The 26262-nt window shown below is 48.1% G+C and overlaps 1 protein-coding gene across 2 annotated transcripts in view; it reads left to right on the forward strand.

Annotated features, from left to right (window-relative positions):
- The window catches only part of kdm1b (lysine demethylase 1B), a 63108-nt gene that overhangs the window by 31178 nt on the left and 5668 nt on the right, over positions 1–26262 (forward strand). For both annotated transcript variants that reach the window (XM_077225198.1, XM_077225199.1), the window contains exons 10-20: positions 4520–4690; positions 5273–5344; positions 10598–10732; positions 10904–11075; positions 22213–22340; positions 22785–22916; positions 23105–23179; positions 23361–23477; positions 23547–23672; positions 24905–25027; positions 25140–25292. In XM_077225198.1, the coding sequence (XP_077081313.1) occupies positions 4520–4690; positions 5273–5344; positions 10598–10732; positions 10904–11075; positions 22213–22340; positions 22785–22916; positions 23105–23179; positions 23361–23477; positions 23547–23672; positions 24905–25027; positions 25140–25292 (1404 nt within the window). The remainder of the gene's footprint in view (positions 1–4519; positions 4691–5272; positions 5345–10597; positions 10733–10903; positions 11076–22212; positions 22341–22784; positions 22917–23104; positions 23180–23360; positions 23478–23546; positions 23673–24904; positions 25028–25139; positions 25293–26262) is intronic.

Genomic DNA, 26262 nt, shown 5'->3' on the forward strand with positions numbered 1-26262 from the left:
GTGTTTTGATGTTCTGTTCTGTTGTGTGTGTGTTTTCAGGGTGTTCTGGTGTGTGTGTGTGTGTGTGTGTGTGTGTGTGTGTGTGTGTGTTGATGTTCTGTTGTGTGTGTGTTGCAGGAGGTTGTGTGTGTGTGTGTGTTTTGATGTTCTGTTGTGTGTGTGTGTTTCAGGGTGTTGTGTGTGTGTGTTTCAGGGTGTTCTGTTGTGTGTGTGTGTGTGTGTGTGTGTGTGTTGCAGGAGGTTGTGTGTGTGTGTGTGTGTTTTGATGTTCTGTTGTGTGTGTGTGTTTCAGGGTGTTCTGTTGTGTGTGTGTGTTGCAGGAGGTTGTGTGTGTGTGTGTGTTTTGATGTTCTGTTGTGTGTGTGTGTTTCAGGGTGTTCTGTTGTGTGTGTGTGTGTGTGTGTGTGTGTGTGTGTGTGTGTGTGTGTTGAAGTTCTGTTGTGTGTGTGTGTGTTGCAGGAGGTTCTGTTGTGTGTGTGTTTCAGGGTGTTCTGTTGTGTGTGTGTGTGTGTTGCAGGAGGTTGTGTGTGTGTGTGTGTGTGTGTGTTTTGATGTTCTGTTGTGTGTGTGTGTTTCAGGGTGTTCTGTTGTGTGTGTGTGTTGCAGGAGGTTGTGTGTGTGTGTGTGTGTGTGTTTTGATGTTCTGTTGTATGTGTGTTGCAGGAGGTTGTGTGTGTGTGTGTGTGTGTGTGTGTGTGTGTGTGTGTGTGTGTGTGTGTGTGTGTGTGTGTGTGTGTGTGTGTGTGTTGAAGTTCTGTTGTGTGTGTGTGTGTTGCAGGAGGTTCTGTTGAGTGTGTTGAGGTTCTGTTGTGTGTGTGTGTGTGTTGCAGGAGGTTCTGTTGTGTGTGTGTTGCAGGAGGTTCTGTTGAGTGTGTTGAGGTTCTGTTGTGTGTGTGTGTGTGTGTTTGTTTGTGTTGCAGGAGGTTCTGTTGTGTGTGTGTTGCACTAGGTTCTGTTGAGTGTGTGTGTTGCAGGAGGTTCTGTTGTGTGTGTTGAGGTTCTGTTGTGTGTGTGTGTGTGTGTGTGTGTGTGTGTGTGTGTTGCAGGAGGTTCTGTTGTGTGTGTGTTGCACTAGGTTCTGTTGAGTGTGTTGAAGTTCTGTTGTGTGTGTGTGTGTGTGTGTGTGTGTTTTGCAGGAGGTTCTGTTGAGTGTGTGTGTGTGTTGCAGGAGGTTCTGTTGTGTGTGTTGAAGTTCTGTTGTGTGTGTGTTACTAATCTGTTGAGTGTGATTTTCTGTTGTGTTTGCTGTTGCAGGAGTTTCTGTTGTGTGTGTGTGTGTGTGTGTGTGTGTGTGTGTGTTGATCTGTTGTGTGTGTTGAGGTTCTGTTTTTTGTGTTGCAGGAGGTTCTGCTGTGTGTGTGTGTGTGTGTGTGTGTGTGTGTGTGTGTGTGTGTGTGTGTGTGTGTGTGAGAGAGAGAGAGAGAGTGTGTGTGTGTGTGTGTGTGAGAGAGAGAGAGAGTGTGTGTGTGTTAATGTTCTGTTGTGTGTGTGTGTGTGTGTGTGTTGATCTGTTGTGTGTGTGTGTTGCAGGAGGTTCTGTTGTGTGTGTGTGTGTGTGTGTGTGTGTGTGTGTGTTGATCTGTTGTGTTTGTGTGTGTTGATGTTCTGTTGTGTGTGTGTGTTGATGTTCTGTTGTGTGTGTGTGTTGATGTTCTGTTGTGTGTGTGTTGATGTTCTGTTGTGTGTCTGTTTTGATGTTCAGTTGTGTGTGTGTGTTGATGTTCTTTTGTGTGTGTGTGTTGATGTTCTGTTGTGTGTGTGTGTGTGTTGATGTTCTTTCGTGTGTGTGTGTGTGTGTGTTGATGTTCTTTTGTGTGTGTGTGTGTGTGTGTTGATCTGTTGTGTGTGTGTGTGTTGATGTTCTGTTGTGTGTGTGTGTGTGTGTGTGTTGATGTTATGTTGTGTATGTGTGTGTTGCAGGAGGTTGTGTGTGTGTGTGTGTGTGTGTGTGTTTTGATGTTCTGTTGTGTGTGTGTTTCAGGGTGTTATGTTGTTTGTGTGTGTGTTGATGTTCTGTTGTGTGTGTTTTGCAGGAGGTTGTGTGTGTGTGTGTGTTTTGATGTTCTGTTCTGTTGTGTGTGTGTTTTCAGGGTGTTCTGTTGTGTGTGTGTGTGTGTGTGTGTGTGTGTGTGTGTGTGTGTGTGTGTGTGTGTGTGTGTGTTGTGTGTGTGTGTGTGTGTGTTGTAGTGGTGCAACGGATCATCATTGATCCGTGATCCGTTCGGATCAATATCTTCGGTTCGGCACACGCGTGATCCGCTGATTGATTTATGAAAAAAAAAAAATTGTGCGCATATTCAATCCACACACAGCGTGATCATGGCGAACGGAGGAGCTTGAACGCCCCGCGTCATTTAAATCCCCTGTATGGGAGCATGTTGGCTTCCCTGTCAAATATAATGATTAAGGAAAGAGGTTAGTGGATAAAACCCGTGACGGTGTGTAGGCACTGTGGCAGCATGGCCACGCATTTGAAGCGACATCGCCCCGATGTTTCACTCACAGGAGTGAAAACGAAGGCTGCTCAACAACCGCTTATCACCGCGGCATTTAAGCAGCCCCTTGTTGCACAATCAGAGCGGGCTAAAGCCATCACAAACGGCGTTCGCGCAGCACTACCCCTCGCTCGACCCTCTCTCTCTCGCGCGCACTCTCTCTCCCTCATATGAGGTGCCATCTACGGCTTAAATCAAACTTCATTCACGCACATATATATGAAACACTTGCAGACACCTATACTAAGTAGTCAAACATGCATGTATACTGCTGAAAGCTCAAACAAATACATATGAAATGCACAGACACACCTAAAGTCGCTCACTCACGTACACGCAAACTTTACACACACGAGATGCGCGCACACGCAAACTCTCCACGCACATAATCATGAGAGACGCGCATACACACAAACTCGCGCACACACAAACTCTCCACGCACATACTCATATGAGACGAGCACACACACACAAACTCGCGCACAAACTCAATGAGACGCGAGCACACACACAAACTCTCCGCGAACATACTCATGAGACTCGAGCACACACACTAGCGCACATACTCATATGAGACGCATGCTCACACAGTACATGATGCATATGATTCTCAGTGTGAACATAAGTCACACATTGGTAAGTGCATTTTTTGTTAACAGAGAATGAGAGTCCATTGCTTTTATTGTTTTTGGTTTTGTTCATTTATTGCGGATATTTAAAATGTTTTCAGTGTTAAATAGTCTATAGAAATAAGTTTATTGATCTTTGAAAAGGTATACCTGCATTATTATGCCATTATCATTATTTTAGATGAAAATGGTCTCAGAACGACAATATTATCGTTTATTATCAATATTATCGTTTATCGCAATAATTTCTTGGACAATTTATCGTCCAGCAAAATTTGTTATCGTGAAAGGCCTAGCTATCAGTGTGTTTATAGGTGCAGACATGAGGCAATTTATTTTTTATTTTTTTGCTGATCCGGGAAACGATCCGAACCGTGAGTTTTTTGATCCGTTGCACCCCTAGTGTGTGTTGATGTTCTGTTGTGTGTGTGTTGCAGGAGGTTGTGTGTGTGTGTGTGTGTGTGTGTGTGTTTTGATGTTCTGTTGTGTGTGTGTGTTGATGTTCTGTTGTGTGTGTGTTGCAGGAGGTTGTGTGTGTGTGTGTGTGTGTGTGTGTGTGTGTTTTGATGTTCTGTTGTGTGTGTGTGTTTCAGGGTGTTCTTGTGTGTGTGTGTGTTTCAGGGTGTTCTGTTGTGTGTGTGTGTTGCAGGAGGTTGTGTGTGTGTGTGTGTGTGTGTGTTTTGATATTCTGTTGTGTGTGTGTGTGTGTTTTGATATTCTGTTGTGTGTGTGTTGCAGGAGGTTGTGTGTGTGTGTGTGTGTGTGTGTGTGTGTTTTGATGTTCTGTTGTGTGTGTTGCAGGAGGTTGTGTGTGTGTGTTTTGATGTTCTGTTGTGTGTGTGTGTGTGTGTGTGTTGATGTTCTGTTGTATGTGTGTTGCAGGAGGTTGTGTGTGTGTGTGTGTGTTTTGATGTTCTGTTGTGTGTGTGTGTGTTTCAGGGTGTTCTGTTGTGTGTGTGTGTTTCAGGGTGTTCTGTTGTGTGTGTGTGTTTCAGGGTGTTCTGTTGTGTGTGTGTGTTGCAGGAGGTTGTGTGTGTGTGTGTGTGTGTGTGTTTTGATATTCTGTTGTGTGTGTGTGTGTGTTTTGATATTCTGTTGTGTGTGTGTTGCAGGAGGTTGTGTGTGTGTGTGTGTGTGTGTGTGTTTTGATGTTCTGTTGTGTGTGTTGCAGGAGGTTGTGTGTGTGTGTTTTGATGTTCTGTTGTGTGTGTGTGTTTCAGGGTGTTCTGTTGTGTGTGTGTGTGTGTGTGTGTTGATGTTCTGTTGTATGTGTGTTGCAGGAGGTTGTGTGTGTGTGTGTGTGTTTTGATGTTCTGTTGTGTGTGTGTGTGTTTCAGGGTGTTCTGTTGTGTGTGTGTGTTTCAGGGTGTTCTGTTGTGTGTGTGTGTGTTGCAGGAGGTTCTGACCCTGCAGAGATGCGCTCCTCATGTGATTGTGCGCGGTCTGGTGCGGATCCGCTGTGTGCAGGAGCTGGAGCGAGTTCTGGACTTCATGACCCGGAAGGGCCTGATCAACACGGGAGTTCTGCAGGTCAAGCGGCCCCTGCTACCCGAGTCCCAGCACAACGTGAGCCGCTGACACACACTCGCTCTGTTTCACAGGAATGAGTGAGAATCTGGAGAATCATCATTGAGAAGAACCACAAACTAATATCCGACACTCATGAAAATTTACGGAAAAATGTTTTTGATTGTCATGAAAATAGTGTCACAGTGTAAGAACCTCAGAGGCCGTTCATACAGAACTCTTGAAACCGTGAGGCAGTAATGTGTTTTAAACCCTTGACCTGAGCGGCATGTTTTTATAATGTCGTGAGCGATACGAGACCGAACACTGGAGACGTCAGACGCGTCCGCATGTTTAGTGCATGAAGCCAGTATTGTGAAGTGTCCTCCTCATGTTGAGCCAGTCATAACAGTTTACACAGAAAAAACATGGAGAAGCAGTGCAGTGATAAACCCTTTCTGTGTGAACGGCCTGTTAATGTCTTGAGTGAGATTCACATATGAACATATGAAGTGTGTGTGTGTGTGTGTGTGTGTGTGTGTGTGTGTGTGTGTGTGTGTGTGTGTGTGTGTGTGTGTGTGTGTGTGTGTGTGTGTGTGTGTGTGTGTGTGTGTGTGTGTGTGTGTGTGTGTGTGTGAGCAGAAGGTGCTGGTCATCGGCGCCGGTGCTGCGGGTCTCGCTACTGCTCGCCAGCTCCAGAACTTCGGTATGCAGGTATGACACACACACACACACACACACACACACACACACACACACACACACACACGCACAGTTACATACACACACACATACACACACACACACACTCTGTCTGTCACTCACCCACTCACACACACACACACACACACTCTGTCTGTCACTCACACACACACACACACACACACACACACACACACTCACTCACTCACTCACTCACTCACTCACTCACTCACTCACTCACTCACTCACTCACTCACTCACTCACTCACTCTGTCTGTCACTCACTCACACACACACACACTCTCAGGCTGATCAAGTCACCTTTATTTATATAACGGTTTTACAACACAAAATGTTTCAAAGCAGCTTTACAGAGATAACAGGAAAGTAAAGTTGTAATAATATTGTTAAATTCAAAATTAAATGTTAAATGTCCCCAACTAAGCAAGCCAAAAGCCAATGGCGAATAAAGGTGAAAAAAGGCGACAGTGAAGGAACCAAAACTCCATCAGTGACAGAATGGAGAAAAAAACCTTGGGAGAACGCAGGCTCAGTCGGGGGGGCAGTCCTCCTTTGGCCAACAAACAAACAGTGTATGATTATGATTTAGGCAGCATTATAGGTCAGAAGTCAGATTGGATCAGAACTTTCACAATATTTATCCAGTTCATCTGGTTAGGGGTCGGAGTCATCACGCCGGTATGGAGATGAGTTTGTTGAGGTGTCCATGAGGCCTTCACAGTGTTGATGAGGCTGGCACTTCAGGGATGTGTTGTCGTCGTGTCCATGTGATGGTCCTTCCTCAGATCTGGATATGGCCTGGATCCGGCGGTTTGCGGTAAACCTCGGGATAAACAGAGAGACTAATATTAGCGTAGACGCCATCCTTCTTATGATGTAAGAAGTACATCAGGATTTATGGGAAGTGTTCCCGGTTCCGGCTGATCTAAACTATGCAGCCTAATATTGAATTATAGAAGTCTATAATGTGTTATGTGAATGCTAAGCCAAAGAGATGTGTTTTTAGTCTAGATTTGAACTGACAGACTGTGTCTGCTTCCCGAACAATGTTAGGAAGATTGTTCCAAAGTTTTGGTGCTAAATAGGAAAAGGATCTACCGCCAGCAGTCGATTTAGATATTCTAGGTATTATCAACTGGCCGGAGTTTTGAGATCGCAATAGACGTGAAGGACTATAATGCGTTAAGAGCTCGCTTAAGTACTGGGGAGCTAAACCATTTAGTGCTTTGTAAGTAATCAGCAATATTTTAAAATTTATACGATGTTTAATAGGGAGCCAATGCAGTGTTGACAGAACCGGGCTAATATGGTCGTACTTCCTGGTTCTGGTAAGAACTCTAGCGGCTGCGTTTTGGACCAGCTGTAGTTTGTTTATTAAGCGTGCAGGGCAACCACCCAGTAGAGCATTACAATAATCTAGCCTTGATGTCATGAACGCATGAACTAGTTGTTCCGCATTTGTCAATGAGAACATATGACGTAATTTAGATATATTTTTAAGATGGAAAAATGCGGTTTTACAGACACTAGACACATGAGTTTCAAATGAAAGATTGGTATCAAAGAGCACACACACACACACACACACACACACACACACACACACACACACACACAGACACACACACACACACAGGTTCCTAACTGACAACTAAGACTTAACAGAGCAGCATCAAGTGTTAGACGGTATTCTAGGTTATTACGTGTGGAAGTTTTTTGTCCAATAATTAGAATCTCTGTTTTTTCAGAATTTAGTAGTAGGAAATTACTAGTCATCCAATTTTTTATATCAGCTATGCATTCCGATAATTTTCTGAATTGGTGAGTTTCGTTAGGTTTGGAAGAAATATAGAGCTGAGTATCATCAGCATAACAGTGAAAACTAATTCCATGTTTCCTAATGATATCTCCTAAAGGTAGCATGTACAGAGTGAACAGCAGCGGGCCTAGTACTGAGCCTTGTGGTACGCCATACTGAACTCGTGATCGATAAGACATCTCTTCATTTACTGCTACAAACTGATAACGGTCAGATAAATATGATTTAAACCATGCTAGTGCAATTCCACTAATGCCAACATAGTTTTCAAGTCTATTTAAGAGAATGTTGTGGTCAATGGTGTCAAATGCAGCACTAAGATCCAGTAACACTAATAGAGATACAACCACGATCGGATGATAAGAGCAAATCATTTGTGACTCTAATGAGAGCTGTCTCAATGCTATGATACGGTCTAAATCCGGACTGGAAATCCTCGCAGATATCATTTCCTTCAAGAAAGGAACACAGTTGTGAGGATACTGCTTTTTCTAATATCTTTGACAGAAAAGGTAGATTTGAGATCGGCCTGTAATTGACTAATTCTGTAGGATCAAGTTGCGTTTTTTTAACAAGCGGTTTAATCATAGCCAGCTTAAAGGTTTTTGGTACGTATCCTAGAGACAAAGATGAATTAATGATATTGAGAAGAGGATCTATGACTTCTGGAAGCATCTCTTTCAGTAGTTTAGTCGGTATAGGGTCTAACATACATGTTGTCGATTTAGATGAGTTAACGATTTTGCTAAATTCTTCCTCTCCTATAGCAACAAATGAATCAAATTTTACCTCGGGGAGACTATAATGCACTCCCTGATGCGATGCTGTAGTAGACGGTTGCATAGTTATAATTTTGTCCCTGATATTATCAATCTTATAAGTGAAAAACTTCTTAAAGTCATTACTGCTGTGTTTCTTGGAAACTTCTGGGCTTGAAGCTTTCTTTTTCGTTAGTTTACCAGCTTTTTCAAATAAATACCTTGGATTATGTTTATTTTCTTCTAATAGGGTTGAAAAATAAGCAGATCTAGCAGCTTTTAAAGCCTCTCTGTAAGCAATCGAGCTCTCCTTCCATGAAATCCGAAATACCTCTAGTTTTGTTTTCTTCCAGTTGCGCTCCATTTTTCTGGCTACTCTCTTAAGGGCCTGAGTGTGCTCGTTGTACCACGGTGTTGGACTATTTTCTTTAATCTTCTTTAAGCGCAACAGAGCAACTGCGTCAAAAGTGCTGGAAAAGAGTGAGTTAAAAATTTCTGTTGCAATATCGAGTTCTTCTAAGCTATCTGGGATGCTGAGACGATGAAACTGATCAGGAATATTATTAATAAAGGAATATTTCGTGGCAGAAGTGATAGGTCTAACATATTTATAACAGAGTCGGAGTCACACACACAGTCTCACACACACACACACACACACACACTCTCAGTCTGATGGGAGGACACACACACACACACACACTCTCAGTCTGATGGGAGGACACACACACACACACACACTCTCAGTCTGATGGGAGGACACACACACAGTCACACACACACATACACACACTCACTCTCAATCTGATGGGAGAGGGGGTAGTGGTGCGGGGCTCTTTCAAGGTTCAATTTATTTATAGAGCACATAATAATACAACAAGAGTTGACCACAGTGCTGTATATAAGATAAAATAACAATCAGCACATCACAGTTAAATTCTACGCATTGCCATGGACACCTCAACATCTAAGCGGCGTTAATAAAAACCTATTACACCAGCACATACTCATGGACAATCAAATGCCAAAGTGAAGAAGTAAGTTTTTAAATGACCTTTAAACTCAGTAATAGAGGAACATTCCCTAATATAACGGGGTAGACAATTCCACAGCCTGGGGGCAACCGCTGTAAAGGCGCGGTCTCCTCTCCTCTTCCTGTACGTTCGCGGGACCACCAGGAGATTTGTTGATTCCGAGCGCAATGCTCTTTTTGGTTTATGTACCTGGATAAGATCAGCTATATAAGTAGGGGCAATACCATGTAATGCTTTAAAAACAAATAAGAGTATCTTAAAATTAATTCTATATGAAACTGGCAACCAATGGATTTTGTGTAATATTGAAGTGTTATGCTCGAATTTTCGAGTGCCTGTCAGGAGTCTAGCGGCCGCATTTTGTACTAGTTGTAATCTGTGTAGACTTTTTTGTTGAACACATAGTACAATGCATTACCATAGTCCAGTCTTGAAAAAATTAATGCATGGACTATTTTTTCCAGGTCCTTCTGTGTTACAAAGGGCTTAATTTTAGCAACTAGTCTTAACTGGAAGAAACTCATTTTAACTACTAGATTGATCTGCTTGTCAAATCTTAACGCACTATCACAAGTTATACCTAGATTTTTTACTTGATGCTTCAGATAAGGGGATAGTGTACCCAATTTAATTTTCGATGTGTCTGCAGACTCAGAAGGACCAAATAAAATCAATTCTGTTTTAGATTCATTTAGAGACAGAATATTTGCAGACATCCACCTTTTAATCTCCCCGAGACACTCCACCAGCTTATCTACAGCAGCAGGGACAGTTGGTTTTAAGGGTAGATATAACTGGGTGTCGTCTGCATATAATGAGCCTTTCTCAGGGCTATAGGCTCATAACACATTTCTGACAGTGCTGTGCTTCCGACTCTGTGGGAACAGTTTGGGGAGGCTCTGTTCTATCCCAGCATGCCTGTGGCCCAGTGCAGAAAAGAAGGCCCATAAAGACATGTCTGGGTGAGTGCGGTGTGGAAGAACTGGACCGGCCCACACAAATCCCTGAGCTCGAACCCGTCCAACAGCTGTGGGATGAAAGAGCCGAGATCGAGAGCCAGGGCTCACAGAGAGGGACGTGTGAAGGCTGAGTATAGTAACACAGTTAGTGCACACATTAGCAGCAGTGACTCTCTGAGCTTCAGGCCACGACTGCCCATCTCTACTGGATGAAAGGGCAAAATATTTGCACAGAAACACTCCAAACCCTGTTGCTGCCGATGGTCTCGTGGGCAGCGCTGACACAAAGCGCCGCTGTGCTTCAGCCGACCCGAGTTCCAGTCCTGCATCACGGACCTTCCCGATCCCGTCCCCCTCTCTCTCTCCCACTTCACTTCCTGTCTACATACTGTCCTACCGTAATAAAAGGCAAAAATGCTAAAAAAAAATTTAAAAAAATTAAACACTCCAAGATCTTGTGGAAAGCCTCAGCGAAGAGTGTCATGGTGGGGCAACTCTACATCACCGTCTGTATTTAGGATGTGATGTCATTGCAGTCGCTGTTGGTGTGATGCTCCGGTGTCCTGATGCTTTTGTCCATATATACAGTATATATAACAGTTAATTTCTTCATAGGCTGTCTCTGCTGGGTAAAATGTAAAAACTATTGCCTCTGTTTTCGGATTGGTCGTCAGGTGGTGGTTCTGGAGGCCAGGGAGCGAATCGGAGGCAGAGTTTGGGATGATTCGTCGCTGGGAATGACGGTCGGACGAGGAGCTCAGATCGTGAACGGCTGCGTGAACAATCCTATCGCTCTGATGTGTGAGCAGGTGAGTAACACACACACACACACACACACACACACAAACAAACACACTCACTCACTCACTCACTTTCACTCTCACACACACACACACACACTCACTCACTCACTCACACACACACACACACACACACACACACACATTCACATCCACACACCTGTGTTCTCCTGTATTCAGCTGGGTCTACAGATGCACAGGTTGGGTGTGCGCTGTGAGCTGATCCAGGATGGTGGACTCGTCACGGATCCGGCTCTGGACAAGCGCATGGACTTCCACTTCAATGCTGTTCTGGATGCCGTGTCCGAGTGGAGGAAGGACAAGCCCCAGTCCCATGATGCACCACTGGGGGGTGAGAGTCATGTTATCTGTTCTGTCATGTTCACAACAGCATCATTTGTTCATCCAGCAGCCGTTATATGTGTGGTTTGCTTTTACTGAATAAATCCGGACAGGATTCAACGAACATGCCGTACACAGATCAGGGTCTGGACAGGGTCAGATCAGGATCAGGACACAAATCAGGGTCAGGACACAGGTCAGGATCGGGACACAGGTCAGGGTCAGGAGACAGGTCAGGACACAGATCAGGATCAGGACACAGATCAGGGTCAGGACACCGATCAGGACACAGGTCATGGTCAGGACACAGATCAGGACACAGATCAGGACACAGATCAGGACACAGATCAGGACACAGATCAGGATCACGACACAGGTCAGGGTCAGGACACAGGTCAGGACACAGATCAGGGTCAGGACACAGATCAGGATCAGGACACAGATCAGGATCAGGACACAGATCAGGATCAGGACACAGATCAGGGTCAGGACACAGATCAGGGTCAGGACACGGCTCAGGGTCAGGACACAGATCAGGATCAGGACACAGATCAGGATCAGGACACAGATCAGGATCAGGACACAGATCAGGATCAGGACACGGGTCAGGGTCAGGACACAGATCAGGGTCAGGACACAGATCAGGGTCAGGACACGGGTCAGGGTCAGGACACAGGTCAGGACACAGATCAGGGTCAGGACACAGATCAGGATCAGGACACAGATCAGGGTCAGGACACAGTGAGGGTCAGGACACAGATCAGGATCAGGACACAGGTCAGGGTCAGGACACAGATCAGGATCAGGACACAGGTCAGGAAACAGGTCAGGACACAGATCAGGATCAGGACACAGGTCAGGGTCAGGGCACAGATCAGGACACAGGTCAGGATCAGAACACAGGTCAGGACACAGATCAGGATCATGACAGGGTCAGATCAGGACACAGATCAGGTTCAGGACACAGATCAGTACACAGGTCAGGATCAGGACACAGATCAGGACACAGGTCAGGGTCAGGACACAGATCAGGATCAGGACACAGGTCAGGGTCATGACACAGATCAGGATCAGGACACAGGTCAAGGTCAGGGCACAGATCAGGACATAGATCAGGATCAGGACACAGATCAGGGTCAGGACACAGGTCATGGTCAGGACACAGATCAGGATCAGGACACAGGTCAGGGTCAGGACACAGATCAGGAACAGGACACAGGTCAGGACACAGATCAGGATCAGGACACAGAACAGGGTCAGGACACAGATCAGGATCAGGACACAGATCAGGGCCTGGACACAGATCAGGGTCAGGACACAGATCAGGGTCAGGACACAGATTAGGACACAGGTCAGGACACAGGTCAGGACACAGATCAGGGTCAGGACACAGGTCAGGACACAGGTAAGGATCAGGACACAGATCAGGATCAGGACACAGATCAGGGTCAGGACACAGGTCAGGATCAGGACACAGGTCAGGATCAGGACACAGATCAGGGTCAGGGCACAGATCAGGACACAGATCAGGATCAGGACACAGATCAGGATCAGGACACAGGTCAGGGTCAGGACACAGGTCAGGGTCAGGACACAGGTCAGGGTCAGGACACAGGTCAGGATCAGGACACAGGTCAGGGTCAGGACACAGATCAGGATCAGGACACAGGTCAGGGTCAGGGCACAGATCAGGACATAGATCAGGATCAGGACACAGATCAGGATCAGGACACAGGTCAGGGTCAGGACACAGATCAGGATCAGGACACAGGTCAGGACACAGATCAGGGTCAGGACACAGATCAGGATCAGGACACAGATCAGGATCAGGACACAGATCAGGGTCAGGACACAGATCAGGGTCAGGACACAGATCAGGGTCAGGACACAGATCAGGACACAGGTCAGGACACAGGTAAGGATCAGGACACAGGCCAGGGTCAGGACACAGATCAGGATCAGGACACAGATCAGGATCAGGACAGATCAGGGTCAGGACACAGGTCAGGACACATGTCAGGACACAGATCAGGGTCAGGACACAGTGAGGGTCAGGACACAGATCAGGATCAGGACACAGGTCAGGGTCAGGACACAGATCAGGATCAGGACACAGGTCAGGAAACAGGTCAGGACACAGATCAGGATCAGGACACAGGTCAGGGTCAGGGCACAGATCAGGACACAGGTCAGGATCAGAACACAGGTCAGGACACAGATCAGGATCATGACAGGGTCAGATCAGGACACAGATCAGGTTCAGGACACAGATCAGTACACAGGTCAGGATCAGGACACAGATCAGGACACAGGTCAGGGTCAGGACACAGATCAGGATCAGGACACAGGTCAGGGTCATGACACAGATCAGGATCAGGACACAGGTCAAGGTCAGGGCACAGATCAGGACATAGATCAGGGTCAGGACACAGATCAGGGTCAGGACACAGGTCATGGTCAGGACACAGATCAGGATCAGGACACAGGTCAGGGTCAGGACACAGATCAGGAACAGGACACAGGTCAGGACACAGATCAGGATCAGGACACAGAACAGGGTCAGGACACAGATCAGGATCAGGACACAGATCAGGGCCTGGACACAGATCAGGGTCAGGACACAGATCAGGGTCAGGACACAGATTAGGACACAGGTCAGGACACAGGTCAGGACACAGATCAGGGTCAGGACACAGGTCAGGACACAGGTAAGGATCAGGACACAGATCAGGATCAGGACACAGATCAGGGTCAGGACACAGGTCAGGATCAGGACACAGGTCAGGATCAGGACACAGATCAGGGTCAGGGCACAGATCAGGACACAGATCAGGATCAGGACACAGGTCAGGGTCAGGACACAGGTCAGGGTCAGGACACAGGTCAGGGTCAGGGCACAGGTCAGGGTCAGGGCACAGGTCAGGGTCAGGACACAGATCAGGATCAGGACACAGGTCAGGGTCAGGGCACAGATCAGGACATAGATCAGGATCAGGACACAGATCAGGATCAGGACACAGGTCAGGGTCAGGACACAGATCAGGATCAGGACACAGGTCAGGACACAGATCAGGGTCAGGACACAGATCAGGATCAGGACACAGATCAGGATCAGGACACAGATCAGGGTCAGGACACAGATCAGGGTCAGGACACAGATCAGGGTCAGGACACAGATCAGGACACAGGTCAGGACACAGGTAAGGATCAGGACACAGGCCAGGGTCAGGACACAGATCAGGATCAGGACACAGATCAGGATCAGGACTGATCAGGGTCAGGACACAGGTCAGGACACATGTCAGGACACAGGTCAGGATCAGGACACAGATCAGGATCAGGACACAGGTCAGGGTCAGGGCACAGGTCAGGATCAGGACACTGATCAGGATCAGGACACAGATCAGGATCAGGACGCAGATCAGGATCAGGACGCAGATCAGGATCAGGACGCAGATCAGGATCAGGACACAGATCAGGATCAGGACACAGGTCAGGGTCAGGACACAGATCCGGACACAGGTCAGGATCAGGACACAGGTAAGGACACAGATCAGGATCAGGACACAGATCATGGTCAGGACACAGATCAGGATCAGGACACAGGTCAGGGTCAGGACACAGATCAGGAACAGGACACAGGTCAGGACACAGATCAGGATCAGGACACAGAACAGGGTCAGGACACAGATCAGGATCAGGACACAGATCAGGGCCTGGACACAGATCAGGGTCAGGACACAGATCAGGGTCAGGACACAGATTAGGACACAGGTCAGGACACAGGTCAGGACACAGATCAGGGTCAGGACACAGGTCAGGACACAGGTAAGGATCAGGACACAGATCAGGATCAGGACACAGATCAGGGTCAGGACACAGGTCAGGATCAGGACACAGGTCAGGATCAGGACACAGATCAGGGTCAGGGCACAGATCAGGACACAGATCAGGATCAGGACACAGATCAGGATCAGGACACAGGTCAGGGTCAGGACACAGGTCAGGGTCAGGACACAGGTCAGGGTCAGGACACAGGTCAGGGTCAGGGCACAGGTCAGGGTCAGGACACAGATCAGGATCAGGACACAGGTCAGGGTCAGGACACAGATCAGGATCAGGACACAGGTCAGGGTCAGGGCACAGATCAGGACATAGATCAGGATCAGGACACAGATCAGGATCAGGACACAGGTCAGGATCAGGACACAGGTCAGGACACAGATCAGGGTCAGGACACAGATCAGGATCAGGACACAGATCAGGATCAGGACACAGATCAGGGTCAGGACACAGATCAGGGTCAGGACACAGATCAGGACACAGGTCAGGACACAGGTAAGGATCAGGACACAGGCCAGGGTCAGGACACAGATCAGGATCAGGACACAGATCAGGATCAGGACAGATCAGGGTCAGGACACAGGTCAGGACACATGTCAGGACACAGGTCAGGATCAGGACACAGATCAGGATCAGGACACAGGTCAGGGTCAGGGCACAGGTCAGGATCAGGACACAGATCAGGATCAGGACACAGATCAGGATCAGGACGCAGATCAGGATCAGGACGCAGATCAGGATCAGGACGCAGATCAGGATCAGGACACAGATCAGGATCAGGACACAGGTCAGGACATAGATCAGGATCAGGACACAGATCAGGATCAGGACACAGATCAGGATCAGGACACAGGTCAGGGTCAGGGCACAGATCAGGGTCAGGACACAGATCAGGGTCAGGACACAGATCAGGACACAGGTCAGGACACAGGTAAGGATCAGGACACAGGCCAGGGTCAGGACACAGATCAGGATCAGGACACAGATCAGGATCAGGACAGATCAGGGTCAGGACACAGGTCAGGACACATGTCAGGACACAGATCAGGGTCAGGACACAGTGAGGGTCAGGACACAGATCAGGATCAGGACACAGGTCAGGGTCAGGACACAGATCAGGATCAGGACACAGGTCAGGAAACAGGTCAGGACACAGATCAGGATCAGGACACAGGTCAGGGTCAGGGCACAGATCAGGACACAGGTCAGGATCAGAACACAGGTCAGGACACAGATCAGGATCATGACAGGGTCAGATCAGGACACAGATCAGGTTCAGGACACAGATCAGTACACAGGTCAGGATCAGGACACAGATCAGGACACAGGTCAGGGTCAGGACACAGATCAGGATCAGGACACAGGTCAGGGTCATGACACAGATCAGGATCAGGACACAGGTCAAGGTCAGGGCACAGATCAGGACATAGATCAGGGTCAGGACACAGATCAGGGTCAGGACACAGGTCATGGTCAGGACACAGATCAGGATCAGGACACAGGTCAGGGTCAGGACACAGATCAGGAACAGGACACAGGTCAGGACACAGATCAGGATCAGGACACAGAACAGGGTCAGGACACAGATCAGGATCAGGACACAGATCAGGGCCTGGACACAGATCAGGGTCAGGACACAGATCAGGGTCAGGACACAGATTAGGACACAGGTCAGGACACAGGTCAGGACACAGATCAGGGTCAGGACACAGGTCAGGACACAGGTAAGGATCAGGACACAGATCAGGATCAGGACACAGATCAGGGTCAGGACACAGGTCAGGATCAGGACACAGGTCAGGATCAGGACACAGATCAGGGTCAGGGCACAGATCAGGACACAGATCAGGATCAGGACACAGGTCAGGGTCAGGACACAGGTCAGGGTCAGGACACAGGTCAGGGTCAGGACACAGGTCAGGGTCAGGGCACAGGTCAGGGTCAGGACACAGATCAGGATCAGGACACAGGTCAGGGTCAGGGCACAGATCAGGACATAGATCAGGATCAGGACACAGATCAGGATCAGGACACAGGTCAGGGTCAGGACACAGATCAGGGTCAGGACACAGATCAGGGTCAGGACACAGATCAGGATCAGGACACAGATCAGGATCAGGACACAGATCAGGGTCAGGACACAGATCAGGGTCAGGACACAGATCAGGGTCAGGACACAGATCAGGACACAGGTCAGGACACAGGTAAGGATCAGGACACAGGCCAGGGTCAGGACACAGATCAGGATCAGGACACAGATCAGGATCAGGACTGATCAGGGTCAGGACACAGGTCAGGACACATGTCAGGACACAGGTCAGGATCAGGACACAGATCAGGATCAGGACACAGGTCAGGGTCAGGGCACAGGTCAGGATCAGGACACAGATCAGGATCAGGACACAGATCAGGATCAGGACGCAGATCAGGATCAGGACGCAGATCAGGATCAGGACGCAGATCAGGATCAGGACACAGATCAGGATCAGGACACAGGTCAGGGTCAGGACACAGATCCGGACACAGGTCAGGATCAGGACACAGGTAAGGACACAGATCAGGATCAGGACACAGATCATGGTCAGGACACAGATCAGGATCAGGACACAGGTCAGGGTCAGGACACAGATCAGGAACAGGACACAGGTCAGGACACAGATCAGGATCAGGACACAGAACAGGGTCAGGACACAGATCAGGATCAGGACACAGATCAGGGCCTGGACACAGATCAGGGTCAGGACACAGATCAGGGTCAGGACACAGATTAGGACACAGGTCAGGACACAGGTCAGGACACAGATCAGGGTCAGGACACAGGTCAGGACACAGGTAAGGATCAGGACACAGATCAGGATCAGGACACAGATCAGGGTCAGGACACAGGTCAGGATCAGGACACAGGTCAGGATCAGGACACAGATCAGGGTCAGGGCACAGATCAGGACACAGATCAGGATCAGGACACAGATCAGGATCAGGACACAGGTCAGGGTCAGGACACAGGTCAGGGTCAGGACACAGGTCAGGGTCAGGACACAGGTCAGGGTCAGGGCACAGGTCAGGGTCAGGACACAGATCAGGATCAGGACACAGGTCAGGGTCAGGACACAGATCAGGATCAGGACACAGGTCAGGGTCAGGGCACAGATCAGGACATAGATCAGGATCAGGACACAGATCAGGATCAGGACACAGGTCAGGATCAGGACACAGGTCAGGACACAGATCAGGATCAGGACACAGATCAGGATCAGGACACAGATCAGGGTCAGGACACAGATCAGGGTCAGGACACAGATCAGGGTCAGGACACAGATCAGGACACAGGTCAGGACACAGGTAAGGATCAGGACACAGGCCAGGGTCAGGACACAGATCAGGATCAGGACACAGATCAGGATCAGGACAGATCAGGGTCAGGACACAGGTCAGGACACATGTCAGGACACAGGTCAGGATCAGGACACAGATCAGGATCAGGACACAGGTCAGGGTCAGGGCACAGGTCAGGATCAGGACACAGATCAGGATCAGGACACAGATCAGGATCAGGACGCAGATCAGGATCAGGACGCAGATCAGGATCAGGACGCAGATCAGGATCAGGACACAGATCAGGATCAGGACACAGGTCAGGGTCAGGACACAGATCCGGACACAGGTCAGGATCAGGACACAGGTAAGGACACAGATCAGGATCAGGACACAGATCAGGGTCAGGACACAGATCAGGGTCAGGACACAGATCAGGATCAGGACACAGATCAGGATCAGTACACAGGTCAGGGTCAGGACACAGGTCAGGGTCAGGACAATGATCACGATCAGGACACAGATCACGATCAGGACACAGATCACGATCAGGACACAGATCAGTACACAGGTCAGGATCAGGACACAGGTCAGTACACAGGTCAGGGTCAGGACACAGGTCAGGGTCAGGACACAGGTCAGTACACAGGTCAGGGTCAGGACACAGGTCAGGGTCAGGACACAGGTCAGGGTCAGGACACAGGTCAGTACACAGGTCAGGACACAGGTCAGGGTCAGGACTAGGGCTGGACGATTTTGGCTAAAATCATAATCGCGATTAATCGAACAAGTTACCTCGATTACGATTATTGAACGATTATTAAAAAAAAATTCTTTCTCATGTGTCACTGGCAAGGCGTGTACTGTAAATATGTTCACGGTTATTTTTTTTAATGAAAGAATGCATAATCCTATCTTTGTGATTCTAAAATAAGGAAACGCACAGATAGCTTTTAATGCTTACTTATTAAATATTTCAAACAATTGAATCAAACAAAGCATACAATGCTTGAAATAAAAACGTCTTATAAAAAAGTGATTTAAGTTTTAATGCAAAAAGAAAGTTTCCTAAAAATGTAGAAAATAGTTATTTTTGTAAACAAAATAAATTATTGTAAATATTGCCATCTTAAAAGTAAAATATAACTTGTATAAAATTTAAAAAAACTAATCCTTTTCATATTGTGTAGCATTTGTAAATGCTTGTGTTATGGAAACCTGCTTTGTGGAGTGGAGGCACGTGTTGCTGGGCGTTTGTCAGTCTCTCTCTTTTTTCGCGTGTTTCTTTGGTACAAGCGGCTCCTGTTGCTGAGTTGACTCAGTGTTTGAGTTCCCGTTCACACAGAGATTCCGGAAAATACACGGATAAAGTGTCCCGGGATTTGACCCGGGTTCGTTTGACTTTGGTTCATTCACACTGCCAGTGATTTTCCGGAATCAAGAGAGTGCGTTCACACAGACACACACACAACCCGCAAAGACACGTGACGTCCCAGCGGTGTCTATAGTTTGCTTATGAGGTGCTATTTCTCTCGAGAAACCACGCTTGCGCATTTTTTTTCTCTGATTCGATCATAAACTAGCCTAATACGAACCGTTTCACGCTGGCGAATGATCCCGGCTTAGCGCCATCATTACGACATGGCATTCATTACGGCTTTTGTTCACACAGTGCGCGTTCCGGGACTGAACACGGCAATGTTACGATGTCCCCAACCTGGCATCAATCCCGGGTCGTGTTTGCGTTCACACAGAAGGTGTTTGTCCTGGCAATTTCCCGGGATCAACGCGCTGTGTGAAAGGGGCTCATGTTGCTTCAATGTCGCAGACTGGACGGGGCGGAGTTACGTGACTACACACGCGGTAATATGTTTTAAGGGGAAAGTACATTAACACACAGTGGGCGGAAATATTAATAGGATTAAAAAACCGAAATAACCGACATGGTAAAATTACGTCGGTTATAGGCTCTGAATTTCGGTTTCGATTATTTTTCGATTAATCATCCAGCCCTAGTCAGGACGCAGATCAGGACACAAGTCAGGGTCAGGACACAGGTCAGGGTCAGGACACAGGTCAGGGTCAGGGCAGATCAGGGTCAGGACACAGGTCAGGGTCAGGACACAGGTCAGGGTCAGGACGAGGGTCAGGGTCAGGACGCAGATCAGGACACAAGTCAGGGTCAGGACACAGATCAGGGTCAGGACACAGATCAGGGTCAGGACACAGATCAGGATCAGGACACAGATCAGGATCAGGACACAGATCAGGGTCAGGACACAGATCAGGATCAGGACACAGATCAGGATCAGGACACAGATCAGGGTCAGGACACAGGTCAGGGTCAGGACACAGGTCAGGGTCAGGACACAGATCAGGGTCAGGACACTGATCAGACAGTTGGGATGAGATGAATCGTATATGAAGTAAGTCCTAGAATAAGAAGAATAAATTAAAGAAAGCACGAATGATGAAGCTGTTTTAGTAGGTGCTGATGAGCTCATTCAAGATTCAGTTATTTATTGATCAGTGCAGTGCATCATGCCTCCCTCAAGCTTTTAAGTGATGATACACAGGGCAACTTTTTGAGCAATGTTGCTAAGCACTCTCCCATTGAAAATGGGCAATAAATCTCTCTCTGTATAGGGCTGTGGGCTGTGTCTCGTCTGGCTGCCCGGGTTAGGCTTAATTAGGGTTAGGATGATATCTGTATCATCACCTCTATGCTGTGTTCACACCAAACTCGAATGGAGCGTCAAATTCGCGTCTATCGCAACTAGTCGGACGCTTGAACATTTTTAATCCATTCGCGTGTAAAAAGCAAAAGTTTGAAGTGAAATTGAAAGTGAAATCCGCTTCATGTGGGAGGGGGAGGGTCTGTTTGCAAGATGGCTGATGTTGATCGAGCATTCATCGAGAGTCACCGCGCTGTACTTTCTCTGGAGAGCAGTGGTGTAGGGTTCATCGTCGCCTTACTGGGGTCCACAGACCCTCCGGAGGCATTCCCAGTTTGGCGAGTTCCACCAGTTGCTCCAGGAGCTGCGCCTGGATGACGGCGTACTCCCGCCTGTCCCGCGCCCAGTTTGATGACCTGTTGTCCCACATCTGAGCGAGGATTCGCCCTCACACACCTAATCTGTCATTTATTTTTGTTTTGATGATAAATGGAGCCAGCCTCCAAAAGTTATTAACCTGTCCTGTGATTTTTTTTCTCTCACACAACACTGTCCAGACACAAACTATGTTCTTGCACTAAAGTATGTTGGTTGTCTTTACATTAGAATAATAATGTTTCATGTAATCTAGATTATACTAGAATAAATAGCATTCAATAAAAAAATGAATATGTCTCATATATTGGAATCAAGTTTTTATGTGATAAAATATTTACTTCACCACATGACAGCAGCAAGCAGGCTCCTGATTGGTTAACGCGGCGCGAACAGACGGCAAAGTACAAATTTTTCAACTCGGAAATTCTTGTCAAACGCGTGAATGCACCAAATAAAATCATCCGCGAGTATCGCGCCAGACGCTCAATTCGCTTCATTCGCGCGAACAAGGTGAATTCACGTCCCTCGCGCTAAATGCCTCATTCGTGCCGCAGGACCTTTAGACGCACGTAATCGCGTGTTTACATTGACTTAACATTGAAATAATTTGCGTCAGACGCTGTATTTGCGTTTGGTGTGAACGCACCATTAGACATATTTATCTGGACTGCAGTTTCTAATGTAATAGATGGATTTCCTCTGAGACATTTAACTGGAATATTTAAAAAACTATCACCTGAATTTATTTTAGAATTGTCTTGTATTAATCTTAAATGTTTTAAATAGTTTCTTTTATTAAATGTACAACTTTTGTTATTCACATTGTTCCCACCGTGAAGATGCATTATAGCCCTCCTGCTGTTAAAAACAAATAATAATTCAGGATGATTGTGTGGAACTGATGGGAGTTTATTTGTTGTTTGTGCGGATGTTTAGAGAAGTTTCAGGAAGTGTACAAGACGTTCCTGCAGGAGTCCGGCCTTCACTTCTCTGAGCTGGAGGAGAAAGTCCTCCACTTCCATCTCAGTAACCTGGAGTATGCCTGCGGGAGCACACTGGACCAGGTGTGTGTGTGTGTGTGTGTGTGTGTGTGTGTGTGAGAGAGAGAGAGGGAGAGAGATTGTGTGACTGAGTGAATGTGTGTGTCCCCACAGTGAGTGAGTGAGTGTGTGTGTGTCTGTGTGTGTCTGTGTCTGTGTGTGTCTGTGTCTGTGTCTGTGTGTGTCTGTGTGTGTCTGTGTGTGTCTGTGTCTGTGTGTGTCTGTGTCTGTCTGTGTGTGTGTGTCTGTGTGTGTGTGTGTGTGTGTCTGTGTGTGTCTGTGTGTGTGTGTCTGTGTGTGTCTGTGTGTGTCTGTGTGTGTGTCTGTGTGTGTGTCTGTGTGTGTGTGTCTGTGTGTGTGTGTCCCCACAGTGAGTGAGTGAGTGTGTGTGTGTCTCGAGCTGTACTTCAGGTTCAGGTCAGCTGGAGTTCATTAGTGTGTGTGTGTGTGTGTGTGTGTGTGTGGCAGGTGTCGGCGCGCTCGTGGGATCATAACGAGTGTTTCGCTCAGTTCTCCGGCGATCACACACTGCTCACTGACGGATACTCGTCTGTCCTGCACAATCTCGCTCAGGGACTGGACATCCGGCTCAATACCGCGGTACTTATGCTCACACACACACGCACACGCACACCCACACACACACACACACACACACACACATTTAGGCACACACACACACACACACACACACACACACACACACACACACACACACACACACACACACACACACACTGCTCGTCACCATCAGTATGGCTTCAGCCACTCACAGTGTGTGTTTGCAGGTCCAGCATGTGGAATATTCTGGAGACGCAGTGAAAGTCACGTCTGCCTGTGGATCGCAGTGGACTGCACAAAAGGTCCGACGCATCACACACACACACACACACACACACACACACACACACACACACGCCTGCATCTCTCATATACACGCACGCACACACACACACACACACACACACACCTGCATCTCACACACACACACACACCTGCATCACGGCTCTCCCTGTGATCCTCATGTGTGCTGACTCTGTGCAGGTGTGTGTGACGGTGCCGCTGGCTCTGCTGCAGAAGAACACCATGAGCTTCAGTCCTCCTCTGCCCGAGCGGAAGCTCAAAGCCATCCACAGTCTGGGAGCCGGAGCCATTGAGAAGGTGTGTGTTTGTGTGTGAGTGAGACATGTCTCGGCCGGGACGCTCACGCTCTTGAACGCTGTGTTTCAGGTCGCTCTGCAGTTTCCCACACGCTTCTGGGACAGCAAAGTCCAGGGAGCGGATTATTTCGGGCGCGTGCCGGCCAGTGTGGAGAAGAGGGGCTTGTTCAGTGTGTTCTACGACATGCGCCCGCAGGTACGACACGGGTTTCTGCACTGTGTGTGTGTGTGTGTGTGGAGAAGAGGGGCTTGTTCAGTGTGTTCTACGACATGCGCCCGCAGGTACGACACGGGTTTCTGCACTGTGTGTGTGTGTGTGTGTGTGTGTGTGTGTGTGTGTGTGTGTGTGTGTGTGTGTGTGTGGAGAAGAGGGGCTTGTTCAGTGTGTTCTACGACATGCGCCCGCAGGTACGACAAGGGTTTCTGCACTGTGTGTGTGTGTGTGTGTGTGGAGAAGAGAGGCTTGTTCAGTGTGTTCTATGACATGCGCCCGCAGGTACGACACGGGTTTCTGCACCGTGTGTGTGTTTGTGTGTGGAGAAGAGAGGCTTGTTCAGTGTGTTCTATGACATGCGCCCGCAGGTACGACACGGGTTTCTGCACTGTGTGTGTGTGTGTGTGTGTGTTTGTGTGTGGAGAAGAGGGGCTTGTTCAGAGTGTTCTACGACATGCGCCCGCAGGTACGACACGGGTTTCTGCACTGTGTGTGTGTGTGTGTGTGGAGAAGAGGGGCTTGTTCAGTGTGTTCTACGACATGCGCCCGCAGGTACGACACGGGTTTCTGCACTGTGTGTGTGTGTGTGTGTGTGTGTGTGTGTGTGTGGAGAAGAGGGGCTTGTTCAGTGTGTTCTACGACATGCGCCCGCAGGTACGACAAGGGTTTCTGCACTGTGTGTGTGTGTGTGTGTGTGGAGAAGAGAGGCTTGTTCAGTGTGTTCTATGACATGCGCCCGCAGGTACGACACGGGTTTCTGCACCGTGTGTGTGTTTGTGTGTGGAGAAGAGAGGCTTGTTCAGTGTGTTCTATGACATGCGCCCGCAGGTACGACACGGGTTTCTGCACTGTGTGTGTGTGTGTGTGTGTGGAGAAGAGAGGCTTGTTCAGTGTGTTCTATGACATGCGCCCGCAGGTACGACACGGGTTTCTGCACCGTGTGTGTGTTTGTGTGTGGAGAAGAGAGGCTTGTTCAGTGTGTTCTATGACATGCGCCCGCAGGTACGACACGGGTTTCTGCACTGTGTGTGTGTGTGTGTGTGTGGAGAAGAGAGGCTTGTTCAGTGTGTTCTATGACATGCGCCCGCAGGTACGACACGGGTTTCTGCACTGTGTGTGTGTGTGTGTGGAGAAGAGAGGCTTGTTCAGTGTGTTCTATGACATGCGCCCGCAGGTACGACACGGGTTTCTGCAGTGTGTGTGTTTGTGTGCAGGGCGAGGAGTGTGTGCTCATGACGGTGATCACAGGTGAAGCTCTTGCGCTGGTCAGAGATCTCCAGGACTCACAGGTGGTGGATCTGTGTATGAGCGTCCTCAGACAGCTCTTCCTGGAGCAGGTGAGCCTAAACTTCAGCTAGACTTCGTCCTTTATCAAGATCCAAATGTCTGTTAACTCTGATATTATAAGTTTCTGGTAGTTGAGTGGCTTGTTCTGATGTCGTGTTGCAGGAGGTTCCGGAGCCGGTGAAGTTCCTGGTGACCCACTGGAGCAGAGACTCGTGGGCTCAGATGTCCTACAGCTTCGTGAAGACGGGCGGCAGCGGCGAGGCATACGACATCATGGCCGAAGACGTGCAGGGAAAGTTGTTCTTCGCCGGCGAGGTCAGTGTGTGTCTGTGTGTCTGTTTATGATCATGCAGTGAAGACATAATTTCACTGCACTGCGAGTGGGAGAAAACAAGGACTGTCGATTACATTTTATTTGAATATATTAATATTTGAACCTCATTGATTTATGTCATTGTGGTCGAGGAGTAAAACAAAAGTCAAAATGTCACTGAACGATTCAACTTTACAGTTATTAACTGAATTGATCTGAAAAATGACTCTTCTTTAGAGCTGCTTTACAGCTGAATTTGAATTCATCATTAATTCTGTTATTTTCCTGTTCCCTTTCGAAACGTTTACTCGTATTGCATCTGATAGACGCTATGGGAAAACTCCCTTTTCTTCGATTATTGAAGCCTTTTATTCAATAACGCAGTGCTACTGCACAGCCATAACAGTGCAGTGATCTGCATGTGCTTATTGGCTGAGCATTGGGAACTGCATGAACCAATAGCGATGCGGCGTATATTAGCAGCTGGTCTCACCATAGGATTCAGATTTATACTCCTTCAGCGGCTATCCTGCGATTACTATGGGTTAGGGCCAAAGTGGATCCGCAAGCCACGCCTCCGCCCAGTCAAATCATCCCAAGTAATCTCGTAATACTTAAACTATTGCCACTTGACTTGGGCATTGCAGGCCATCCCCAGAGTGTTGAGCTGGATTTTGGGGATAATCAATTAAGGTTCCTCGCCACGCACATTCACAGAGTACATGAATGCAGCACTCATCCTGAAATGCCTCAGGATCAACCTAACCAAGAGCTCACTGTCTCCCAGCCAGAGAATCTCTTTCCTGAGGGCAGTTCTGGACTCGCACCCGAGCGCTCACACCATCCAGCGGCTCGCAATATTGTTCAGAGGCAGAACGGCTTCCAGCTCCTGGTCCAGCTCGGGAAAACGCTGCATATCATCTGACTAGAAATGATGTTGGTTTTTATGGCCCTCAAAACCTTCCTACCAGA

The sequence above is a fragment of the Siphateles boraxobius genome, unplaced genomic scaffold, assembly GCF_051911475.1.
Source record: "Siphateles boraxobius isolate OS27281-9 unplaced genomic scaffold, OSU_SipBor_1 128, whole genome shotgun sequence".
Lineage (NCBI taxonomy): Eukaryota > Metazoa > Chordata > Actinopteri > Cypriniformes > Leuciscidae > Siphateles > Siphateles boraxobius.